Genomic DNA, 15,687 nt, shown 5'->3' with positions numbered 1-15,687 from the left:
TCCTTTTTCTTTTTCTTTTCTTTCTTTCTTTCTTTCTTTCTTTTCTTTCTTCTTTCTTTCTTTCTTTCTTTCTTTCTTTCTTTCTTTCTTTCTTTCTTTCTTTCTTTCTTTCTTTCTTTCCTTCCTTCCTTCCTTCCTTCCTTCCTTCCTTCCTTCCTTCCTTCCTTCTTCCTTCCTTCCTTCCTTCCTTCTTTCTTTCCTTCTTTCTTTCTTTCTTTCTTTCTTTCTTTCTTTCTTTCTTTCTTTCTTTCTTTCTTTTCTTTCTTTCTTTCTTTTCTTTCTTTCTTTCTTTCTTTCTTCTTTCTTTCTTTCTTTCTTTCTTTCTTTCTTTCTTTCTTTCTTTCTTTCTTTCTTTCTTTCTTTCTTTCTTTCTTTCTTTCTTCTTTGCTTTTGGGTCACACCGGCGATGCTCAGGTGTTACTCCTGGCTTTGCACTTAGGAATTACTCCTGGCGGGTGCTTGGAGGACCATATGGGATGCTGGGAATTGAATCCAGGTCGGCGATATGCAAGGCAAACGCCCTACCGCTGTGCTATCACTCCAGCCCCAGGAGGAAATCTTGAGTGCTGCCAGGTGTGACAAATATCCACACCCTCCCCCCAAAAAAAGAAAGAAAGAAAGAAAGAAAGAAAGAAAGAAAGAAAGAAAGAAAGGAAGGAAGGAAGGAAGGAAGGAAGGAAGGAAGGAAGGAAGGAAGGAAGAAAAGAAGAAAGGAAGAAAGGAAGGAAAAGAAGAAAGAAAAGAAAAAGAAAGAATAGAAAGAGTATAACAAGCAGCTGCAAGCAGGAGAGTGCCAGATATATCTGGAGGCCTTCGGCCAGTCCTTCCATGTCCCATAGGGCACAATCTGAGATGTGGAAGAGAGCTCAAGTGTTTTATTCTACCGTTTCAGGGAAAGGGGGTGGGGTATCCAGGAGCAGCAGGGAAGTCAGTGAAGCCTCAGTGAACGGAGCCCTGTGGAAAAGAGGCAATGAGGACTCAGCCAAGGAACAAGGAAGTCCCCTCCATAGCTCCACCTGCCTCTCCCACCCCACAACACTGACCCACCTCTTTCTTTCTGCAGTCACCACAGAAGACACCAATGGATGCATTCACCAGTTGTACGCCACACAGCACAATCTCCAGGCATGAGGCACCCACCAGCAGCGAGAATAATATCATGTTCCATTGGACTATTTTAGTGGGCTCCAAGCACGTACTCCACAGAGTATTATTGAACAAGTAAGCACCTCTGTGTTGGAGAGAGAAAGTCAAATGAAGCGAGTGCCTCTTCCCCTTCTCCCAGCCCCGTACACCCAAGGGTTAATGTGTTCCACAAGACACTAGCAGCCAGCACACTCTGATCTTCATTTAGACCTAGGAAAGGCGATGGAGAGAATGGGGGTGGTGGGACCAAATACAGGCTAAGCCTTACGCATCCCCTTCGAAGGGGTAGCTCCAACTATCTTCATTAATTCTGCAAAGTGGTCCACTAAGGAGGCCTGCACTTGATACAGAGAGGCAATAGATGGATCCAATCACCCCAAACGCCGAGGAGAAGACAGACCGCAGCATCTGGAGAAAGAATAGAAGGTGAGGTGAGCAGGACTGCCTCTCACCTTCCCCATTGGTGGGAAGACTGCTGATTTCCACCTCCATACTCCAGAACTATCCTCAAGTGGTGTTAAAAATACATTTCCAGGAGGAGATACTGCTCAAAGGGCTGGAGTATATACTTTGCATGCAGGAACCCGAGGTTCGAATGCTAGCTCCGCCAGGAGGAACCCCTGAGCCCAGATGTGGAGGTTCTGGATGGAGCCTCTGGATGTGGCCTCCAAAGAAAAAACCAAAACAAGCAATCAAAACCCATCATAGGGGGCTGGAGCGATAGCACAGCGGGTAGGGCGTTTGCCTTGCACGTGGCCGACCCGGGTTCTAATCCCAGCATCCCATATGGTCCCCTGAACACCGCCAGGGGTAATTCCTGAGTGAAGAGCCAGGAGTAACCCCTGTGCATTGCCGGGTGTGACCCAAAAATCAAAAAAAAAAAACATCATAAATATATTACATTATACCTTGAGCTTGGAGTCAAGCTAACTCTAACGTGTCTTGAGATTTGTGTGGGTCCTAATGAACTCCAAATGAAATCTAAGATTTGTGTGTGAGAGATGGAAAGGTGGAGCCCAGGACTCCACTCAGCAGAGGAGATGGTATAGCTAGGAATTCTGTAGCCGCGTCCTTGGTTCTTAAAAAGTTAGATTTTGGTTGTAGTCATTTTGTTTTGTTTTTGACCCTCACCTGACTATGCTCAAGGGTTACTTCTAACTTTGTACTCAGGGGTCACTCCTGGCAGACTTGGGGGACCATACGGGGCACTAGAGATACAATCCAGTTTGACTGCATGCAAGACAAGAGTCCTACTCATTTGATGCCACTTGATCTTCTAATCAGTTCAGAGATGGAGGCCTGAATTTTAGCCCGATTCGAATCTTACCCGGCAGCGATTTCCACAGCATCCTGCACCGCAACAACCCTTGCCACCTGCTCGAACAGCTGTAATTCCTGGACACAGTGCCTACAGAACAGGAGTCGGTGTGTTAGCAAAGCCTCCTAGATTCTCAGACCTTGCTTAGAGCTGTGCTTACCTCCGGGAATGTGTCTGTGATGCCCTTAGCCCTGTGGATGAACCTGTCTGCACTTCTCCTGGAGTTCAGATCTATCATTACCTGTGTGCTTACTTAATCTCTGTCCAGATTGTAGCCTCTAGATAGATCGGACCCTCTAACTATAACCCTCATAAATCTCAGTATATAGTAGGTACCCAACTGAATAGAAATCAGGAGTCCTGGGTTTAATACCAATCTGTTCTTACTTCACACTCTATGAATTGATCAATTTCTCTGGGTCTCTGTTTAGTCTATAAGACAAAATCTCACAGGAGTCTTTACGATCTATCTTGGAAATGTTCTCAGGATTTTTTGATTTGTTTTGTTTTTTAGGGGCCACACCAGGCAATCTCAGCAGTTACTCCTGGCTCTGCATGCAAGAATTACTCCTGGCAATGCTGGGGGGACCATATAATATGCAGGGGATCAAACCCTGGTCAGCTGCATGCCAGGCAAATGTCCTACCCACTATCGCTCTGACTCCTGTTCTTAGGATTTTTTATTTTGGCCAGACTTGGCTTTGCTTAGTAGCTACTCCCATCTCTGTGTTTAGGGTCACTACCCACGTGCTCAGGGGACCATGAAGGGCCTAGGTTGAACCCAGCCCTCCTGCATGCAAAGCATACGGTCCTGTCCTGTAAGCTATCTTCCCAGCCTGGTCTCTGGATTCAGTGAAAGAGGTTCGCTTGGTGTTGACACTGGCTCATAGCAAATGCTCAGTAACTATAAATTCCCTCCGCAGCAGGAAACTGGTTTTCCCCTGTCTTTCCCTCTGTGGCCTTCGCAGAGTCCACCCTCTCCCAGGGCCTCAGCACTTCCCTCTCACAGTCACTTCTTTTTTTTTTCTTGCTTTTTTGGGGTCACACCTGGCAATGCACAGGGGTTACTCCTGGCTCTGCACTTAGGAATTACCCCTGGTGGTGCTCAGGGGACCATATGGGATGCTGGGAATCTAATCTGGGTCGGCCACGTGCAAGGCAAACGCCCTACCCGCTGTGCTATTGCTTCAGCCCCTCACAGTCACTTCTTAAATTGCAAATTCTTCAGGATTCAAACCTAACTGTCAGAAAAACATATGTGTGCACTTGAACGTCTGGGTTTTATTTTATTTTATTTTTAAAATGTTTGGCTTTTGGGGGGTCACACCTGGTGATGCTCAGGGTTACTCCTGGCTCTGCACTTAGGACTTACTCCTGGCATTGCTTGGGGAACTATATCCAGGCTTGTCTTTGTTGTATGAGGCTAGATTCTTTGCCTCTCTCCATCTTTGATTTTCCATAGCTATCTTCATCTTTGCTTCCCTGATGTATTATCTGGCACATACTATACAAGGTAACATTTTATCCTCCAAGGTTGGGGCTGAGAGTTTTAGCAGCCTCATAGACACTTGCAGAGTGAAAGGATTATCCACTAGACACTCTTCCTCTTTTGTGTCTCATGTCCAGTCTGTGACTGGCAATGGCCCCCTTGATTTTCTGGGTCTAATACTCACTGGGAAGCTCCTATATGCAAAAACACCTAGAATTAGGAGTCACTTTGTGGATTTACAATTTCAGATGACCTACCTGTCTGAAAAGTTTAATTCTTTTTGTTTGTTTGTTGTCTAAATTTCTCTGTCTCAATCTCTGGTATCTATTCTCTTTATGAAAAGAGAAGGGCAATGATAAATAAAGAGGACATGAGAGACCCGAGGAATAGTACAGTGGGTTGGGCATTTGACTTGCATGAAGCCAACCCAGGTTCAATCCCTTATACCTTGCATGGCTCCTTCATGTCTTGCCAAGAGAGATCGCTGAGTGTAGAACTAGGAATAAGACCTGAGCACCCCTGGGTGTGCCCCCAGAACAACAAAAAGAACAGGAAATGGTTTATCATTTGCATGTGCTCAGTTTTCTCCATCTCTATCACCATGAAGCCATTATTATCTCTCCTGGACAACTGCAGTGGCCTCAGTCTGATCTTTCTGCACCTACTGCTGACTTTGAATTATCCATTCTCTACTTGGCCACCAGAGGGGCCTTCAATAGGGCAAGGAGCAACCAGACTCCTCATACTTTGCTGCTGGGAATGAAGTTGATGTATGAATTTCATAAAACAATAGGGGCCAGAGACATAGAACAGTGGTTAAAGTGTATGCTGTACATGTGACCAATCCCAGTTCACTCTCTGACTTCACGTGGTTCCTTGAGTATTTCCCTAGAGAACCCCGGTACCAACAAACACTCAAAATGTGTATAGCACCGAATATTTGCACATCTTTAGACACAGAAGCTTGGGACTGGAGAGATAGTATTGGAATTAAGATACCTACCTTGCATGTGGTCAACCCTGGTTCAATTCCCAGTACCGCATATCGTCCCCTGAGCACTGCAGGAGTGATCCCTGAGCATGAGCCAAGAATGCCATGGGCACTGTCTGGTATGAAAACCCTCCTCACACACACCAAAAAAAGAAAATCAGCAACTTTAAAGAAATTGACCCTTGAACAATATATGGGTTAGGGGTGCCAAACCTGTCATCAGTCAAAAATCCAAGCATAACTTTTGGCTAACCAAACTCAACTACTAGGAGCTTGCCATTGATTAGAAAGTTTACTGATAACAATCCTTTAACACAAATAGGTTATACGCATTACATTGCTTTGGGGGTGAGGGCTATATCTGGTTGCTCTAGGAAGACCATACGTATTGTGAGGGATTGAACCTGTATGAAGTGAACACTTCAACCCCTGTACTATTTCTCTAGTCCTCTACGTGTGTATTATATTCTTACACTAGTGAGAGAAAAGAAAATATTATTTACAGAATAGCAGAAAGAGATGATACGTTTAGAGTACTGTATTGCATTTATCCATACTGTAAATGTAAGTCATCTATTTATAAGAAAATCTGTGTAGAAATGAACCTGTGTAGTTCATATCCATGTGGTTCAGGATCAGCTGTATATAACCAACAGAATGCAAACATACACTCACCTAACACTTTTGTTTTCATTTCAGTTTTGTGATAGTGGGCAGGGGCTACTCCCTGCTCTGTGTTCAGGAGTCATTCCTGGCAGTGCTGGGATCACGTCCCAAAGATTGAACCCAGGTTTCCCACGTGAAAACTAACCAGTTGAACTATCGCTCTAGTTAGCCTCTCACCTAAAGACATTTGCAAGAATGTTTGAAGTAGCTTTATTTGAAATAAAGCTAAGCTTTATTTGTAATAAAGCTAAGTTGGGAACTACCCATACACCTCTCAGAAGTGGAATGCTTTAACTAAATTATGGCACATTCATGCAATGAAATACATAAAACATTACAGTAATAATGTGGATGAACCTTACAAAGATGATGTTGGGCTAAAGGCTTATATATTACATATATATGTGAAACCTATGGGGTATAAGTCAAGATAGTGGGGATCCTTGTTCCTGGGGATGGGTCAGCACCTTGGGGAGAGAGACATGCCTGGTGCTAGATGCAGTCATGTTCATTGTTCATTGAACTGTTTTCAAAGGCATGAGTCCTTGTCTGAATAACTTACATTAAAGGTTCAAAGTTTTTAAAAAGTCTTAAACAGATTTTTGTTGTCCTAGTGATAAAATTTAAATTTCTTACTGTGGCTTTTGAGGGTGCACATGCTCTGGCCTCTGTCAATCTCTATCTCATTTCATGAAGTCTTAACTGCAGTAATTGCCTATCTGATCCCCATGTGGGTGAACCCATTTATGCCATAACTTGATATTTATTTATTTATCTATTTATTTGTTTGTTTCGCTTTTGGGTCACACCTAGCAATGTTCAGGGGTTACTCCGGTGGTGCTCAGGGATGCTGGGGATCACATCCAGATCAGCCATGTACAACACAAATACCCTACCTGTTGTAGTATTGCTTAGGCTCCATTTGCTTTCTTTGCTCAGTCATTGAGTGCCTGTTAAGTGTAAGGTTCTGGTCTAGGTGCCTGGCATACAGCTATCAACAAATAGGCAATCCCTGTTTCCATTTGCTTGGCCAATGGCAGTGAATCATCAAAGATATCTCTAGATTCAGTGTCACGAAGGGTTCTGCCTATGTTTTCCTCAATATAATTGATGTCTTCCAACCTGATATCAGGTCTTTAATGCCTTTTGAATTGACCTTTGTGCATGGTGTGAGAAAGGGATCTGAGTTTATTATTTTACATATCACTGACTAATAATTTTCCCAGCACCATTTGTTGAAGGTGCTATTTCATACGTATGAAGTAAACTTCATACTGTTTGCTCCTTTTTAATGAAAGATTAGTTAACCACTCATCTGAGGATCTGTCTCTGGGCTATCAATTTAACCTTATTAGTACTTATTCCAGACTATGCCATTTTCATTACTACAACTTAAGGATAATTTTATTTATTTATTGGTTTTGGAGCCACACCCCATTGAGGGTTTACTTCTGGCCCAGGAATCACTCCTGCTGGTTATCCTCAGGGGAACCATATGGAATGTTGAAAACCAAACTCAGATTGAAAGGATTCAAGGCAAGCACACTACCTACAGTATGATTTCTCCGCTCTCAAGGCATAATTTTAAATTAGGGAAAGGAAGCCTCCATCTTACTTTTCCCTAGGGTTGCTTTGGCTATTCTGGGAGTTTAGCCAAACTCCATACAAATTTCAGGAGCATTTTATGCATGTCTTTTAAAAATGCCATGAGTATTTTTATAGGGACTGCACTGTATTTATAAAGTCCTTTGGGCAGGTTTGCCATTTTGACAATATTAATCCTTTCAACCTATGAACAAGAAATATGTTTCCACTTCCTTGTTTCTTCTTTTATTTAAGTCAGCATTACTGTACAGTTTTCTTTGTATAGGTCTTTTACCTCTTTTATTAAGCTGGTTCCCAGATACTTGGTTGTTCTGGAGCTAGAGAAGTAGATAGGGCGCTTGCCTTGCACCTGGTCACTCGGGTTCAATCCCTGTCATCCCATATGGTTTCTGAGTTATTTCTGAGTGCAGATTCAGGTGTAACCCCTGAGTATCACCAGAAGCTTCCTCCCAAGAAAACCCCAGGTATTTGATTTTCTAGGCATAATTAAGAAGCTTTTGTACCACTAAAGAAACAATAACCAGTATAAAAAAGACACACCATAGGCTGGGATAAAATGTTTTCCTACCACTCATCTGACAGTGTTAATATACAGGACATATAAAGCACTGGTAGAACTTTACAAGAAGAAAAGAAACACCGAACCAATTCCATCCAAAAAGTGGGGGAAAGAGATGAACAGAAACTTCTTCAACAAAGACATACAGATGGCCAAGAGGTGTGTTAAGAAAACGCCCTGCACCACTTATCATCAGGAAAATGCAAATAAAAATAACAATGAGTTGGCCTGAAGGTGGTACTACTATAGGTAGGGTGTTGGTCTTGCACGCAGCCAAACTGCTTTCGGTGCCTGGCATTCTTCTGAGTCCACCAGGAGTGATTCCTGAGTACAGAGCCAGGAACCCCTGATCACCACCAGGTATGCCACCCTCCCCGCCCCCCCTCAACAACAACAACAATATATCACATATATCAAATATCACATGTGGCATATATCACAAATAATAAAAACAGTGTTGGCGGGGCTAGAGCAATAGCACAGTGGGTAGGGCGTTTGCCTTGCACGAGACCGACCCGGGTTTGATTCCCAGCATCCCATATGGTCCCCTGAGCACAGCCAGGGGTAATTCCTGAGTGCAGAGCCAGGAGTAACCCCTGTGCATAGCCAGGTGTGACCCAAAAAGCAAAAAAAAAAAAAAAAACCAGTGTTGGATGAATGTGGGGAAAAAAATTGATCCTCATCCACTGCTGCTGGGAACGTTGACTGATACAGTCATTTTGGAAAATAATATGGACATTTCCCAAAACACTAAGAATTGAGCTTCCATATGCCCCAGCAATCCTGCTTCTTGGCATCTATCCCTAAGGCCCCCAAACTCTACGTATAAAAGACATTTGCACTCCTGTGTTCGTTGCAGCACTATTCACAATATAGCCAAAATAACTTGTGGGAAAGAGCATGTTGGGAGAGTATCCTTGGATGTCTCCCTAGAAACAGGTGTGTGGGGAGGTGGGTGCCTTTTAGGCCAGAGAAAGGGCACTGTGGGACATAGGGTGACTATGTAGGCCTGGGAGGAAAGTGTGGTTTCAGAAAGAATTGAGGCCAGAGGGATGGAGTTGAGTTTAACAGCCCTGAATCCATGGGGGTGGAGAAGTAAGAGAAAAAGACTCCCAGAGAATAAGAGGAATTTTTAGATAAAGAGGAGAGGCATGGCCAGCACAAGAAATGATGGTGAGTTTCTTCCAGAAATTTCCTCCATCAGCTCTCCTGAGAAATGGGAAACTGTGCTGGATAGATCCTTTGTCCAAATCACATGTCCTAAAAGAGGAGGAAGCTGTAGGAGGGGGCTTAGGGAGTCTGGGGAGTCTGTGTATCTACCCATTTCTCCTCTCTACTCCTGACAGATCTTAGTCTCCAGGAAACTGGGGAAGCACCTTTCCTATCATACTGCCTGGTTCCGGAATTTATCCTCAGTGCCCACCATGGAGCAGGCACCCAGAAATATGGGCTGAGAGAGAACAGACATGGAGCAGAGGGAAGTGACATTGAACTCATAGGCAGAATGACTGATCTGGGATCCTGTTTCCTGGCTTCTCAGAGAGTCACTGTACCCCAACCCCATACCCACTATTATCTTGCCCTGATAAACACACAGCAGCTGTGCTTCCTGCCCGACCTTTGTAACGAGGTTTCCCCACCATCTGCTCCAGTGACTTGGAGGGAGGCATGGGGGGGGCAGGTAGGACATGCTCCTACCCAGAAAGGAAGCATGTTAAAGTAGTGCGGCTCCCTTTCTCCTTGTGTCCTTAGAATCCAGCTTACAAGGCTAGAGCGATAGTACAGTGGGGAGGGCATCCCAGCTGACCCAGACATCCCATATGGTTCCTAGAGCACTGCCAGGAGAAATTCTTGATTGCAGAGCCAGGAGTAAGCTCTGAACACCATTGAGTGTGGCCCCCACCTCTAAATAAATTCAATCAGAAAAAAAAATCCAGCTTAAGAACCTGAGTCTTCTAGGACCTCTGCAGGCTGCTGGGTAGTTGGGATCAGACCCTCCCTGTGCCACCACTGTCCCTTCCAAGAATAACTGCCCTTTCCATTCTCCCCACTTCTCCCTCCCAGTTGGCACCTCCAGAGCCCCGATGGTACTCCCTTTGCTGGTGTCCTCACCATCAGGCCCCCGCCAATGAAGCCAGCCATGTATAAGACGTGCTTGCTGAGCTTGGTGATCGAGTAGGTCTTCCAGCTGGGCACCATCAGGAGAGCGTTGGACGCGATGCAGACCAGGGACAGGGGGATGAGGCAGAGCCCCACGAAACGCGAACACTTGCCGGTGCACATAGTCAGGCCGAGGGATGGACAGGCAGTGAGTGAAAGTGAGTGCCAGGGGCTAGGTGCAGTGTCAGATAAACGTGAGGCCAGGAGCAAAGGTCCGGGGGGAGTGGATGTGGCAGCATTGGCTAGATCACAGATGCCGGAAAGAGGCTGGAGATACTGACAGCAAAGGTGGAGGACAGCTGCTGGCAAGGTTAAGTGGAGGATGTGGTAGTGGGGGAAGTGGGGAACTTGACACGTAAAGGAAGTTGTCTGGGTGAGTGTGATCTTTCTCTTTCTGTGCACACTTCTCCACAGACACCTCCCCCCCCCCCACACACACACACTTAGCTCCTTACCTGTTTTGTGACCTAGCAAAGCCCCTTGTCTCTTAAGTCTCCGTTGCCTCCACTGTAAAGGATGGAGTAATACCACTTGGCTCATGGGCTGGGGGGTGAGACTAAGGGGCAATGAGTGAAATATTTTGTAAGTTCAGGAGCACTCAGCAGAGGTCAGGTGGTCTCAGCCCCATGGTGGTCTTCAGTCCTCCTGGAAAGAAGCTAAGAGAATGGTAGTGGACATTCATGGTGCTTTCGTTTCTTTTTTGTCTGTACCCCCAAACTGTCTCTTGATGTTGCTTTAACTGACACCTGGCTAATTTAAACATTCCTTCTCACTAGCTTTTGAGCTTGATTCAGCGACCATCTAATGCAAACCAGTTCTATGAGCATCAATTTCTGATCTTGTATTTGACATTCTGGGGATAAGGACACACTGTTGTGTTGGAGTGCTGAGGTTGCTGGTGACTTATTGTTATCACCAGAGATGGCCTGTCGATAGGAAAGTGAATCCAAGCCAGAGGGGATCAAGAGTAGAGGGGGACCTGAGAGATAATACAGTGAGTAAGCCGCTTGCCTCTCACAGGCTAATTTTCAATCCCCAGAACCCCAAAAGCCCCTGAGCCCCTCCAAGAATGATGCCTGGACATAGAGCCAGGAGTAAGACCTGAACACTATGGGTTGTGGCCACAAGCACAAATAACAGAAGCAAAGTTAGAGAAATACATTTTCTTTTAAATTTGTTGCCTGTGTTTAAAGTTTTGCTTTGCTTTCTTGTTATTGTTGTTGAGATAGAGGGGCACCTACGGAGCTGGAAGAGGGACAGTTCTATCATTCAAACCTAGGGCCTCACACTTTTTAGTTTTGGGGCCATCAGTGCTCAGCTACTCCTGGCTCAGTGCTCAAGAGGCCATGTGGTGCTGTGAATCAAAGCCAGGCATCCTGCATCCTTCGTTCGTTCGTTCGTTCGTTCATTCGTTCCTTCCTTCCTTCCTTCCTTCCTTCCTTCCTTCCTTCCTTCCTTCCTTCCTTCCTTCCTTCCTTCCTTCCTTCCTTCCTTCCCTCCTTCCTCACACCTGATGATGCTCAGGGGTTACTCTTGGCTCTTCACTCAGGAATTACTCTTAGCTATGCTCAGGGGACCATATAGGATGCCAGGGACCAAACCCAGGTCTGTTGCATGCAAGACAAATGCCCTACCCGCTGTACTGTCTAGCTTAGGCCCCTGTTGGATGCATTTTTCTTGTAAAGTTCTATCAATGCTTTATATATGTTTGATATTAACCCTTTAACAGATGAATGGTGGGCAAATAATTTCTTCCAGTGTGGGGTGTCTTTGTATCCTGGTCATCATTTCTTTTGAGGTGCACAAATTTTTAAATTTAATGTTTTCTCTGGAGAAATTTTTGATTGCCTACACTATTTGAGTTGTGTTTCTGACAACCGTGTTTCACAGAATCCTTTCTGAGGGGATGGAGTGATAGTACAGTGGGTAGGACATTTGCCTTGCATATGACCTGGGTTAGATTCCCAGGAGTAACCCCTGTGCATCGCCGGGTGTGACCCAAAAAGCCAAAAAAAAAAAAGAATCTTTACTGATACAGAGATCAGCTCTTAAGTATTACCATGGACAGGACCTAGTGCTGGAGACTACAGGACTGTCTGTGATTGTGTGCATGAGACCCAGGTACGGGTGACAGGAGCAAAGGAGAGGAAGGCCCTCCCAATGAGCCTGGGCCTAGTAGGTGGAAGAATTGAGGGTGACAGGAAATGCTGCGGGACTTCAGAGGTACACAGAAAGTGGTATTCAGACAGAAGTCTCAGCAGCTTTTCAGATTACTACAGAGACCTGGGAGATGGAGAGAACTTACCACTCAAAATAAAAGCCAGATCTGGGACCAATTTCCGTGATCTACAACAAGATTTACAAGATAGAGGTGTGGGACTGAGAGAAGTCTTCGAAAAATTTACCTCTTGAACAACAGGATACTTGAAAGTAGAAAATGTACTGAAGCTCCCACAACTTCCCGCCTCTGATGCACAGAAGGTAAAGCAATAGAAATTTGCTTTGTATTTATTACATAGCTCATTGTTTTAAAAATTTCTCTGTTGGGCTAGGAGGGAAAAATTCTCTGCTCTCTCTGATTCTTTTTTCTTTTCATTAAATTTCTATATTCTGCTGTTTTAAACAATGTATTTTAAGTCCTGTTAGTGGTTGTTCATAAGTTGATAAAATTATTCTTTAACCTGTGAGTCACCCTGTGTCTTTCTGAGAAGTCTGAGACTGCCTGTCATCTCTTCACCCTTCTCTGAGGGGATCTGAACAGATGGCCTGTCAGGCTATGTGACCATGTGATCTGGTGATAAAAGTTGAAGTGTTTGCTTTAGTTCTTCAATGTATTCTGCTATGTCACTTTGTACCCTTTTGCTCAGATATTGTTGTTTTTGCCCAAATACCACTGGGCCTTTGCGGTGGAAGAGTGAATCTATCCCAGCATTGCATGTCGCTACTTGACATCGTGTACACTTATTGTCATGTGACAAATATAACCAATTTTACCTATAGGCAAAAGGAAGATAGAAAATATGAGGAAAAGGACCAGCCTATATCATTTCGCCTCCAAGCAACCCATATTTAAGTGAAACAGATGCTTATATTTCTATGTCACTAAGAAATATTAGTTGTATTTTATTTATTTTGTGAAGCAGGATAGTTTTTATTTATTTATTTATTTATTTATTTGTGACACCTGGTGATGCTCAGGGTATACTTCTGGCTCTGCACTCAGAAATTATTCCTGGCACTGCTCAGGGGGACCATATGGGATGCTGGGGATCAAACCCAGGTTAGCCGCGTACAAGGCAAAATGCCTTTCTTGCTGTACTATTTCTCTGGACCTAGGATAGTTTTTATTGAACAACACTTACTAAGAAAGATGTGAGGCAGGGAGAAGGACAGGAATATGTGTCCAAGGAAGAACATGGACTTGAAAGAGCAAGCAAGAAAGATACATGTTTAAGAGCGAACATGGGGCCGGAGTGATAGCACAGCGGGTAGGGCGTTTGCCTTGCATGCAGCCGACCCGGGTTCGATCCCTGGCATCCCATATGGTCCCCCAAGCACTGCCAGGAGTAATTCCTGAGTGCAAAGGCAGGAGTAACCCCTGAGCATCGCTGGGTGTGACCCAAAAAGCAAAAAAAAAAAAAAAAAAAAAAGAGCGAACATGTATTTAAGACAGCAAGCCTTTTTGTTGTTATTGTTGTTTTGTTGGAGCTGTTGTCAGAATAATGACTGACACAGACCCCATGAGCCCATGACCACAGCTGATGGATCCAGAAATAAGTAGTTAGTCAAAAGACTGATACAGACTTGGCTCTGAGGTAGGTGCTCTGAACAGTGCTCTGTTCAGACAGTGCTCTGAGAGCACTGTTCAACAGAAGGAAACTGACTGAACAGTACTCAACAGTACCCGACTTGATCTATGTTCTTGGGAAACTTGACGGAGAAACAACATGGGCAAAGAGGGGCCAAAACCTGAGAGGAGCTTGAAAGAAGGAGTGAGCAAAAGCCATGAGGTAACTGAAACCATAAATATGCACAAGCCATAAGGAAGGGAAATATGTCAGGATCAGTCATTCAGAAACAGTGTGGGAGGAAGAAGCACAAAGACAGGGAAATAGAAATTCTCAGACAAGACGTTTAATTACCAGAATAATGGTTACATCCCAGAAGCAGGTTGTCTCTCTCAAGACCTGGAGAGGGGACTCAGCCATTGCCCCAACAGACAGAGAGTGGGGCCAGGAGAAAGCCACAGATTTGTCTATAAGTTCCTCAATGATAAGTCTGAAAGAGTGCTGTTTTTAGGATAAGAGGCAAATATGTTTGTATGGCCCACAGGATTTCATTATATCACACATTCTACAATTCGAATTGCTTGAAATAATACTGTAAAAAACATTACAGCGATTCTGGGTTGGAGATAGCTCCGTAGGCTGAGCATACGAGCTGCCCACAGAAGGCAGAGATTTGATCCTCAGCACCACTTGGACCCTGAACACCGCTGGGTGCAGTTTTTGCACCCACTGAGCAGAGAGTAACCCCTGAGCACTGTCAAGTGTGTGTGTGTGTGGGGGGGGAAAGGGTACCTAAAAAGGAGCCGAAATTGATCTGATATGAATTTCCTTGCCATATTAAGTGACATAGACAAAGAAATTAGGCTACAGTTTTGCCAGGAAAGGAAGTTCTGACCTTATTATTGCCTATATCTCTCAGTTGCTTTTTTCACTATAAAGAGCGGTGGAATTCATTTCTTTCTTTCTTTTTTTTAAATTTCCCCCTTAATACTTTATATAAACATTGTGGCTTACAAAGGAATTGCATTTCTGAGAATACTGAGAACATTTCTGAGAATGCAACTTATTTTCACTTACCAAGAGATAAAGTAAAATAAAAACTCCAAAATGAGGAAGTATGACATAATTCTAAATATTTTTATAAGTCTGATGATGAAACTGAATGCTAGTTTTAAAAAAGTTATTTTTTAAAAATTATAAATTCTAAACTTTGTATTAGCAGTGGTAAAGATGTCAGTTATTTATTGTGAATGAAGTCCAGAGTTCATTTTAAAGCAGTATATCAAGTCATAAAAAAATTAAAATTCGGGGCTGGAGCAATAAATAGCACAGCGGGTAGGGCGTTTGCCTTGCATGCGACTGACCCAGGTTCGATTCCCAGGATCCCATAAGGTCCCCCGAGCACTGCCAGGAGTAATTCCTGAGTGCAGAGCTAGGAGTAACCCCTGTGTATTGCTGGGTGTGACCCAAAAAGCAAAAAAAAAAAAAAAATTAAATAAAAAAATTAAAATTCTACCAAAGCTAAAAAGGAGTTTATTAATTCTGGAGATCAAAATGTCCAAAGAAAGAACAAAATTTAAGGCACAATATGAAATAGTTAATAAATTGGACATTATTATGTAAAACTTCTGGGCCTGGGAGATAGCCCAACAGGCTAAAGTGCATACTGTGTGGACTGAATCCCAGCAGTGACCCTGAGCACTCAGAAGTAGCCTCTACCATTAACACATGAGACCCCCAAAAGAAAAACAAAACCTTCTACTCTGTGAAATACACTGACAAGAGACCTTGAAGAAGGGGCTGGAGCGATAGCACAGCGGGTAGGGCGTTTGCCTTGCACATGGCTGACCGGGGTTCGAATTCCAGCATCCCATATGGTCCTCTGAGCACCGCCAATAGTAATTCCTGAGTGAAGAGCCAGGAGTAACCCCTGTGCATCGCCGGGTGTGACCCAAAAAGCAAAAA

The 15,687-nt window shown here is 44.1% G+C and overlaps 1 protein-coding gene across 1 annotated transcript; it reads right to left on the bottom strand.

Moving 5' to 3' along the window:
* Positions 1 to 754: 754 nt before the first annotated feature.
* Positions 755 to 10,216, bottom strand: TM4SF5 (transmembrane 4 L six family member 5). The gene is made up of 5 exons (XM_004605214.2): positions 9,887 to 10,216; positions 2,474 to 2,554; positions 1,415 to 1,554; positions 1,048 to 1,231; positions 755 to 954 (listed from the first exon to the last, which is right to left on the bottom strand). Exons 1-5 carry the CDS (start codon positions 10,055 to 10,057, stop codon positions 940 to 942), a joined length of 591 nt encoding a protein of 196 aa, XP_004605271.2. The 5' UTR covers positions 10,058 to 10,216; the 3' UTR covers positions 755 to 939.
* Between the last annotated feature and the right edge of the window lie 5,471 nt (positions 10,217 to 15,687).

Source organism: Sorex araneus, chromosome 3 (assembly GCF_027595985.1).
Source record: "Sorex araneus isolate mSorAra2 chromosome 3, mSorAra2.pri, whole genome shotgun sequence".
In the NCBI taxonomy this organism is placed as follows: domain Eukaryota; kingdom Metazoa; phylum Chordata; class Mammalia; order Eulipotyphla; family Soricidae; genus Sorex; species Sorex araneus.
This window is presented reverse-complemented; position numbering and strand designations above follow the sequence as displayed.